We start from the raw sequence: 10,579 nt of genomic DNA on the forward strand, positions 1-10,579 counted from the left end.
GTTTTCCCAATGAAGTAATGTATCAAAAGTTCAGGTCATTTTGTCAAAGAAAAGACAGCTTCTTATTTGATATTTTCTGACTCAAAAGAGTTGTTTGAATGTTAGGGTGCACTTTGAATTTTTTTTACACCAACTGTACTGGTGACTGTGAAGATGCTTCTGTCAGGGCATGTAATAGATTATCTGAAAACCTCAATTCTTTGGCTTTTCTGGGATGTTTATGTTATTATTATTTTCGATTATGAAGCTCAGTAATTTATAGCATCCTGAATAAGACCCAAATGTGCTTTTACTAACCTAAGAACATTTGTGCGTAGGGTAAATTTTAAGAAGTTATGTGGTCTTTCTTTCCCTTTCCTACACAGGTTGCTGTCCCAAACCTTAATGAAGCTGTACAGGATGCAGACTTGTTGGTTTTTGTCATTCCTCATCAGTTCATTCATAAGGTCTGCGATGAAATCACAGGACGAGTGCCCAAGAAAGCTCTCGGTATAACTCTGATAAAGGTAAAGCAAATACTGTGTGTAAAAAACAGATAATATGTTGTGGATTTTCTAAAACCAGATAGTTTGCAGTTTAATATGAAAACCCTGTGCTACTCCCTAGATTGTTTCATTAAACCTTTTGAGATGCAAGACTGGAATTTGTCTCAGTCATTAGTGGAAGAAGAAAATGAGGCTGTTCACAAGACTTGAAAAGAAAGGGGAGAGGAATATGTTTTGCACCATCAAGCTTTGCAGTCTGTTATTTCTTGTTTCCAAATGCATCATTAGATGGAGAGCAGAGCACAAGCATAATGCTTTGATTGTTAATGCTCATCCCACACACTGAGTTAATCATTTTAAGAACTGCTGAGAGAATTCTGTGACTGAGCTCTTGTTCATATCATCGATTATGTTGCAACAACAGAGATTATTCAGCATGGCCCAAAAGGATTGTTCAGACATGGGAACTTGGAGTGGGGCTGAGATGTAGGAAGTAAGTGTTTCATTGGAGGCTTTATGGTTTTGGTGATAGAAGTTTTAAATGTTTCTTCTCTTGTGTTTTTTTTTTTAGTTCCTCTGAGGTTATCAAGAATGCTTTCTACTTAGTTCAGAGTCGACCATTTTCTCAGCACGTATTCCCTTGTCCGCTATCATTTTTGGCAAACAATCAATTGATGGATCATTTAGGGATCAAAAAGTTCAAAAAGAAAAAAGAAGGAAAAGTACAAAAAGACCCTATGACTGCTGATCACAAGCTTGTCTTTAGTTTGACTAAACCCATTAAATTTGTGCTACTTTGTCAGTGCTGGCTTGATATATTACTGAGAGGTATGAAAAAGTAATGCTTCCTGAGTGCACTTGCTGCATTTTGTGGAAAAGCTTTCCATATAGTAGAAGGATAAAATGAAGCAGCATTAAAAGAGCTGAATACATAGCACCCAAACCACACAGCTATCTTAGATGCCCTAAAGCTATAAAACTTGCATTGCTTTGAAGCTGTCAGTTTATGTTCCTTCTCCTGTAAGCTCAAGGTAATCTTTATTCTTCTGTAGTTTGCAAAATGTGATTTATGTTCTTATATCCCTAATGCTGGCAACAACTCTGATTAAACTGGTGGAGTAGATGAGGATTTATGTCAGCGCATCTGAAATCAGGACCTGGGCCTGCATTTCCTTGGCAGTACTGCTCAGAGTATTGATTACAAGTGCCTTAATGGAGTGTTGATTAAGGGCTATGTGAAAAAAAAGAAATAGGAAGGGGGTACATGACCCTACTTGCCCTAGTATAGGTAAACTAATGACACCTGCCGTGCAAGGAAGAACTGCATAGTAGGCACATTTCCTTGTCTTAAGGAGAATGTGAAACGTTAGCTTTTATCAAAAGCTATAACTGCATCATTATAAGTATCATTTAAGAAGAAAGGGTAGAAGTAGAATGCAATGTTGAAACTAATAACAGAGGCAAGAATGCACTCCTTCCCCTACTTTTGCAGCTTCTTTATGCGTGCTGTTTTCATTCAGGTCATATTTTAGCAGTCTCATTATGCTCATCTCACCACTAATGCAATTAAAGAGGTCTGTGTTAACTTTGGCAGTTAAAGTGCAGCTCTCTGAAAAATGTGACTAGTGGGACCTCTTGTTTCTTTGCTTTCTAAATTGCTTAGCAAGTTAGCAGTATGTCATCTTTAGTCTTCCTTCGTTTTACTTTTCTCCTTTTTCTTAACAGACAAATTTTCAAGCAAAGCCTAATGTCTTATAGTAAAATGGAGTCTTTGGGAAATAAAGGTGTTTGTCTGCTAGGTAATCTGTGTTCCTATTCAAACGTGTTGGTTTACACGAGGATTGATTATCAGTATCTGTGAAAACCTAACAAATGATTGTGCAAATGAGTGGAACCTGGATCATACACCACACAGGGTGCAGCTCAGCAAGGAGCTGGGAATCAGGGAGCACTTGAAGCCTCCTCGGGCAGCCTCAGCATTGAGCTCATTTTCATCCATCTGTACACAGGCCTCAGGAATTGCATTGGCAGGCATTATGACCAACGGGTGAGACCACAGAACTGGACTTGCATTGCCCAGGGATCACTGCTGCCTTTGGTTTGGGGTGGGGAGTGTTTGGTTTTCCTCCTGCTGTCTGTCATTCTGTGTTGGACTTGGCTCTTCAAGAAACAGGTGCAGCATTCCTTGTCTAGTCAGAAGTTGCATTTGTTTCATAGCAAAGCTGGGTTCTGGCACCTGAGCCTCTTTCATCAGGTTTTGCGTGGATGAATAATTGTGTACACATGTAAATTTTTGGAGTTGTTCCCAATGTGTGTATGTTTTTCTGTTTATTTATGTTTGCTAGGAGGATGGGGGAGAGGCCTTGCAGTTACCTCATGGGAACATCTTGGTGCTCTGAGGGGGAAATGCAATATTTATGTGTCTGCTTGCTTTCAAATTCTTTTTTCTGTGGCTCATAAAAGATGAGAAAGCAGAATGTGCATTAAGTGCTTGAAAAAATAATGCAGAAATGCAAGCACTGTTGGCTGTTGTTATGTAGGCACTTCATCGTCTCTCGGCTGTACGATGTTTTGCCAGGGCTGTTACCTCTGGTCTGTGAGAATGCAAAACGCTGCATGTCTGAAATGCCACTACTGACAACATACAAATATGTGTGTGTGTATGTCTGTGTGTGTGTGTATAGAGTAGTAGTAGCAGTAGTGGATCACACTAAAAGGCATAAAATTAAAAATAGCCATGCCTTCCCAACATTGAGAAATAGTATTGAATAGAACTTATATACTGTAGGAAAGAAAGACCATTTCAGCAGTCTGCTGTGTCCCTGTCCTAAGAGCTAAAAAAAAAATCTCTTACCTCATTCTGTAAAGTAGGAGAGAATGCTTTTTTGAAGAGTGGTCTTACTTTGTGTTTATGATGGTCCGGTGGTTGGTGACCCTGCGCATAGCAGGGGGGCTGAAACTAGATGATCATTGTGGTCCTTTTCAACCCAGGCCATTCTATGATTCTATGATTCTATGATACAAGCCATTCAGGGTACCAGATTGTGTTCTCCATTGCAGCATTGATCTCTATGGTGATCTTCCCTAAAGTCCTGTTTCTCCCCCTACTTTCACCTTTTGTGAAGCGTGTTTATAAATGACGATCAAAAATATCCTTATAAGTTAAAGTATTCTGAGTTGTTCAGCTTTCTTCGTATCTATGAACTGCTGTTTCATTTGCAGTATTCTTAAGTTGATTAAAATGCATCTCTAAGAGTGAACTGCAATTGGTTGGACAGGAAGGAGTCAGTTCTGATATTTCTGTTCAGGTACTTCTAAACAGAAGGAGTCAATGAGATGGTGTTTTTGAGTTGGGATGCAGATCCAGATCCAAGTGCAGGCCTGATTCACAAATGATGCATCAGTGACACTTCACTGTTTTTAGTGGGGATGTAGTGATAAGCAGCTGAGATTATGAACAGAGCTGAATATTATACAATCAATCAGATTGGAAAAGACAGCTAGTTCAGCGCTTCTGAGAGTCAGAACTGCTATCCAGAATGGGAATAACAATGTTACCATCATCCCTCCCCCTCCCCCCCAACCCGTTGGTAGTTTAGTCCTAACTCTTCAGGTGCTTGGACAAGTTGCAGTAGCAGAAGCTTTACTGGCATAGCAGCAAAGCAGGAAATTCTTCGTCTTTAGTCTCTATCTGGACAGGCCTGGGTGCAGTGCCCATGGACAAGAATTATTGTGCTATGCTTTCTTCTCTACTGTGTCTACTGAATGCCTTTTTAGTAATTGCAGTTAATGTTGGTTGCAGGGAATAGATGAAGGCCCAGAGGGACTGAAACTGATCTCTGACATTATTCGAGAGAAGATGGGAATAGACATCAGTGTGCTGATGGGAGCAAACATTGCCAACGAAGTGGCAGCAGAGAAATTCTGTGAAACCACAATAGGTAATGTCCCAAGTAATAACAGTGTTGTAAGTATGTTCTCCTCCTCACAGGTGTGCACTCAGTAGCTCAGATTTCATTGTGTTCAGCATCGGAAGCTCTGGGATCCTTCTGATTTTAATGTTGAATTTCCTAGAATGTTTACATGTCCAAAAGTACTGGGAGAAACTGGGACTAGAAGGAGAGATGAGTGCAATTTTAACATGTCTCACAAGAGTTTGACCTTAGTGCAGGAAATGCTATGCACATTTTTGATCACCCTCCATGTAGCAAACTGCTTTATTTTGTTGCTATTCTTATGATTTTTCTTGGATCTGCATGGCTTGGTATATATAAATGACTGTATATTGTGTATTCCAGCTCAGCTGTTATGGTCACAGATGGTACCTATATGCACGTCTTTTTTAGGTGTAGGTGTCGGTGTCTTTTGAGTTCTCCAAGTAGTTAGTTCACCCCAAAGCTAGGAATGGGTTCAGTTCTGTGTTGGCGTCTTGGTGTCTGTAACCTCTGCAGTACAAAGACGTCTCTCATCTTGCATGTCACAAATTCTGGATAAGCATATGTGTGTATGTATACATGTACATGTGCTCATATATAATAGAGAGTTAATGTCATTTTTTCAGTGTTTATTTTTACAGTTTTGTGCTTTTCTTTCTTTTTTTTTTTTCAGCTTTCTAACTTCTTACTAATGGTTCTGTATTTTAATTTATTTTTTGAATGGTTGCATTACCTTTCCATGTTTATAAACAGCTGTGAATGTCAACATGCTTAGTTTATACCGTGTCCTTGACCTGCCTTTATCAGTAGGCATTCTTCTAGAATGAAGGCTTTAAAATAATAGGCAGAACTGCACCTGCTTTATTTCAAATTTACCTTTGCTTTATTATTAACTGTTATTTTGAGGAGAAAGATCAAAGAAAAAAAGAGAGTATAAAGAATTAATGAGATTATTATTTGGAAGCTCTTGATGAGCAGGCAATGAATTACGAATACAGAGAAACTCAGCGTAAGAGCTTTTAAGTGTGAAGAAGTCTGTTTAGGATGACAACCTTATCTCTAGTTCCAAATAGTCAAACTTGTGCAGAAAAGACTAAATAATACCCAAATCAATTATTAATTGACAGTTTTTATCCTTCCTTTCTCTCTCACCAGGCAGCAAAATCTTGGAAAATGGCCTTCTCTTCAAAGAACTCCTGCAGACTCCAAACTTCCGAATAACTGTAGTAGATGATGCGGACACCGTTGAGCTCTGTGGTGCACTGAAGGTAAGAGTAACAGGCTGCAGTTTGTGCACAGATGGGACAGTGATCCTTGTAGAAAAAAAAGTGGATATTTTCATTTAAAGAATCAAGCTTCTTGTACTTTATATAATGTATAAAATTGTTACATAACATTCCCTGAAGAACCAGATGTGAATGTAGGCAGCAGCATGTTCAGTGAGTTGGCTTTTAGACACTTGTCTCATTATCTCTCAAGTCGTCTTTCTCCGTCTTTCACGTTGCTTACACGTAATCACAAAACAAGTGTTAATTTCACCTCACTGGTCAAAATATTTCTAAATACATCTTAGTTCACTTTTTCGTTATGCAGCGGTGCATTCACCAAAATAAAGTGAGAAGTCAGTATTAATCCTTGATGTCTGATGAGTGAAATGTTCTCCTTTCCTCTGACTTACGTAATGTGAGCTCTACTGTGTGCTGCACTTTCTCACCATGTGTATGACCACATACAAAAATGACTTGAATAGGAAAAAAAGCTGTTTTGGAGAGTTATTTATCTGGATTTTATTTTTTGGTAAAAAAATTGACGTTGACAGGAAGCCAAAACAAGCTTAAACATACTGATATATTTTTAGGTTAATTTACAGGCCGTTTATGAAGGGAAAGCATTAGTAGCTTGAGACCCTGGCCAGTAGTTCACATTATCTGCTAACTATCATGGAAGCACTTGTAGAGTTCGTAATGTGGCTCCACAGCCATTGCTTGAAACTGCTGCTGTGGTGATAAGCAAGGTTAGTGGGAGAGAAATTCCTGCGTATAGGCCCATGAAATAAGTCAAAAAACAAACACTACAGATTTTTTATTTTAAAATCTGCTCAGCTTGCTGTTTTCTGATTATCTGGAATTCTTGCTTGATAGGTGAGTTAATTCCCTGACAGTTGTTTCCTCTAGAAAATTCTGTAGACTAAATCAGCAGTTAGTCAGCAGGCACTCAAACTCCATTATAGAAGTCCCAGACAGGCAACAGACCAATATTTCTTTGGAAGTGCAGAATAATTTAAATCAGTTGTCCTTCTTGACCTGAAAAAGGGCTGAGGTCAAACTCTGTGGGTTTTTTGTAAGCTTGCTTTGTTCCTCCCTCCTGCTCCATTATTCATCTTGCAACCTGCAGACTGAGCTCTGTAGTCGCATTTCTAAAAAGCTGTATATATTCTATGTGCTCTGGTCACTTGGTGTTGGTTGTGGTATATTTTGTTAAGCGAGCTGAAACTTCCAAAGAAGTGCATGGTGTGACTAAAGAAAAATGTGAATTACAGCTGGTATTTTAAAACAAGTTGATCTTAGTATTTTGTACCTGATTGAAAAGCACGAACTCTCAAGTGCAGCTCTTGTTGACTGACAGTTACTTTATTAGACTTGCAAAGTTACTTCATGAGAAATAATAAAAATTAGCATTACTTAACTTGAGGGAAGGAAGAAATTCCTATTTCAGAAGATGTCAGTACTGTGTCGTGTAAAGAGACAGGCATGAAACGAGAGGGTCTGCTCTTTTTCTATAGTGATGCTGCATCAGACTGACAGGAGCATCCCCGCAAACTGCCTTTTGGAATTCAGAAGCAAGCAGATTCATGTGCTTGTCCAAACTTGCTTTTTTCTTACAGAAATAGTAAAAGCAATTCCTGTAGAGGTATTTAATGAATGAGAAATGCCATGGTGGGAGAAAAGCACATCCTTCCAGTTTCTGCATTTTTCCATATGTACCTGCTTGGGAAAAGGAGACTTTTCTTGGTTCATCTGGCACCATAGGCTACCTCAGCACTTACCTCACTCTATTTCTGCAAGCAAGGAAGATTTCAGTGTGGATGATTGCCTAAAGGTTGGGAGAAAAAATATGGAAGGATAGTAGAGAGTGTTCTGAGCTCAGCTTTCCCTCACAATAATGATAATTTTAGGTTTGAAATTTGTCTTTTGAAGCATATTTAAATTCAGACTGTAATAATAGGTATTGCAGCTGGGTGATCATGAACACATGCTTTATTGCTATTTATGTATGTGCACATATAGACTGAATATCCACTTCGTTCACTGTGTTTATATTTTGTGACAATGGGCAGATGGAGAAGTATAGAAATAGGTGCAGTGAAACTGCAGCCTTGCATCAGCTGAGAGACTGATAATGGCAGTCATTTAAAAGAATCCAACAATACTGAAGAACGTCTATCTCCAGTAACTTGTTGGCTGTGGGAACAAGATGTGCTTGGAGGGTTTTCTATAAGGAATTTTTCTTTTGAGGACTGAAGCACATTTCACATTTAGTCGGCAGCCTTTTCTAAGGAGTGAGGTCAGGAATGAACCAGTTTCAAACGTGGGTGGTTCAAAGCCCCTGGATGCCTTTATGGGCAGCCCAACCGCAGGGCACCCTCAGATTCCAGCTGCCATTTGCCAGACAACGTGGGTCCTTCCTAGGAAATAGTTAAAGGTGACTGGGACAGGGACCAAGGCGTGGGTGACAGTTCTTGCAGGAAGGAGAAAGAGCCACAGCTGTGGTTGCCTTTCCCAGCAGAGCTTCAGGTCTTTCTCTAAATCTTAACTAATCTACAGCTTAACCTTAAGCAAAGAAGTGTGAGTGATTTGCTGCTTACCAGAGCATGTAACCCAGCATTCTCATTTACAAAGGTGTTCCTTTGAAGTTTGTTTATGGCAACTGTTGTCGGATAGTCAGTCTAGCTACTGTAGAAGTTGGCTGTGGTAATTACGCCTTCCTGAGATTAGTTGGAAATTAAATCCATGATTTATGTTCAAGTTTGCCAGGAGCAAGCAAATGGTTTATGCTGAGCCTCTTTTAACAGTCCTGCTGATACTGTCCTTAATTTGTTGAGTCTCTATTTGACCTCCTAGCTTCTACAAATTCATGTGCTGAGCTGTGGCACTACATCAAGGAACAGTCAATGTCCCAGATGAATTAAAATATCTGTGTAATACTTTAATGACCTATTTAATTAGGGTCAGAAGTGGCTTCTGAAAATGTCTTCATGAGCACACCACAAACTTAGAGTAAACAGAGCAGGACAGGAAGCTGGGTATTTCTTAGCAGTGACGTGTGTCAGCAGTCTGCAATTTTGTTAGCTATGTTTTTTGGGTTATCTACTGCATTTGTGACTTCTAGCATGCTTGCAGCAGATCATGTACAAATAGAAGATACACTTTCTCACTCACTCTGTAATACACTGTGGACACTGCCTGACATCAACATTTTTTTTCTGGAGTGTCCTTTCAGTATCTTGGTGATAAAATAACTTGAGTCCAGGCCTAGCTCACTTTGTACTTCAGGGTATTACCTGGTGTAGGGAACCTGCTTTGGCAGGGGGGTTGGACTCGATGATCTCTGGAGGTCCTTTCCAACCCCTACAATTCTGTGATTCTGTGATTCTGTGATTCTGTATGAAACCAGCCAGAGAGTCAGCTGTTACTGTAAGTATTTTAATAGCTTAAAACCATACTCAGTATAAAAGCACCCTGTGCATCTTGCTCATAGGATGCATGCTTTAATGGAAAAAGCTGTAATGCTGAGTGTGGGGAAACATTCGCTCAAGCACTAAGTGATTTTGAGAGCTCTGAATCCCACAGTCCAAGAGGAACGTTGTATTGCAGTCATTTTGGGTTTGTTCTGATGGTATTTTTGCAGTCTTGGAACAGCAAATTTGTCTGTAGACTACAGTTGTCGTTACTTATTGGGTACACTGCTGAGCTGGTACGCTTCACCTTTATCAGATACAGTAAATGTGTTTTGCCATATAGAAGGCTGATGACACACACAATCTGCTTCTTAGATGATTACTCTAGTGCTAGTGCCACTAGGCTCTATGCATCTTTCTGTAATAGACTCAGCTCACCAGAGGTTTCAAGTAGCAAGCTGTCTGTTTTGAGACTTAGACACCTTTCTGTCCAGAATAAGATCAAGTTTTGAGGCTGTTTATTTTTTTTCAGTAAAGCATGACTTTCTGTGTGTCGTAATTCAGTTTTCTCTGCTGTGTATTAGGCAAGAAGGAGTTGTCATAGATTCTTCAAGGATCTAAATGAAACCAGAGGATGGAGTTTTATAAGTTCACGAGTGCGGTCTGAGGGCTATGTTGACAGGTTATAATCATCTCCTAGGTGTGGGTGTGTATTCAAGAGCAAAAGGAGTTGTCTTATTTCCTCATTTGCAAGCTGTGTGCAAGAACATATAATGGGGCATTGTCCAAAAGAAGAGCTAAGTGATTCAGAACTGGAATCACAGCTTCCCTTCCTCCCTACACCATCTCCTCAGAAGTAGCTAGTCATGGTAGGACTTGCTTAAAGCAATATTTGCATTACTCCGAGGGCAAACATTGTGAAAGGCAGAAGTAGTCAACAAATGCCATAGGTAATAATTGTACTGAAATTTATGGTCAGATGGTCTGCTGCAAAGTGGAAAAGAAAGTCGAAACAGGCATTGTCAGAGTGGGGGGGAAGAAGCTGCACTGATGGGAGTGTTCAAGAGGTACTGGAAAACATCCAGAAGTTGTTCAAAAATATTTTTGTTTTTGTCTTTGTGCTAAACATTTAGCCTTCATGACCATGTGAGTTCCAGTTCAATGGGTTATCCCATCTGAAAACTTTCTGAATACCTCTTCGACTTCTCTCACTTTGCCACCAAGTGAACAGATATTGGAAGTTGCTCTAGAAGAGCTGTCTGATCACAGCCAAGATGTAAGCCAGGATGAGCTCGAGTACCAGCATTAAGTCTGATAATCTGCTGTTGCTGTCGTATCTGATGTCAAAATTTCTGTTTGCAGTTTGTAAGGGCTGCCGTTAGACCTTTACTGGTACTTAAAAAGCAGAGTGATCCATTTTGTAGAGGGGAGAAGCTGTGATGGGCACATAGCACTGCAACAACCTGCAGTTTTTCGTTCTC

At 39.7% G+C, this 10,579-nt stretch overlaps 1 protein-coding gene across 1 annotated transcript; it reads left to right on the plus strand.

Annotated features, from left to right (window-relative positions):
* Positions 1-365: 365 nt before the first annotated feature.
* LOC122194111 (glycerol-3-phosphate dehydrogenase 1-like protein) lies at positions 366-5,694 on the plus strand (the record flags this gene model as incomplete). Its single annotated transcript, XM_042895033.1, has 3 exons — positions 366-506; positions 4,288-4,426; positions 5,576-5,694. Coding segments are annotated over 3 exons (399 nt in total), but the record flags the coding sequence as incomplete, so codon positions are not given.
* Between the last annotated feature and the right edge of the window lie 4,885 nt (positions 5,695-10,579).

The sequence above is a fragment of the Lagopus leucura genome, unplaced genomic scaffold (assembly GCF_019238085.1).
Source record: "Lagopus leucura isolate 7727_CA_CO unplaced genomic scaffold, USGS_WTPT01 162-0_obj-0_obj, whole genome shotgun sequence".
NCBI lineage: Eukaryota > Metazoa > Chordata > Aves > Galliformes > Phasianidae > Lagopus > Lagopus leucura.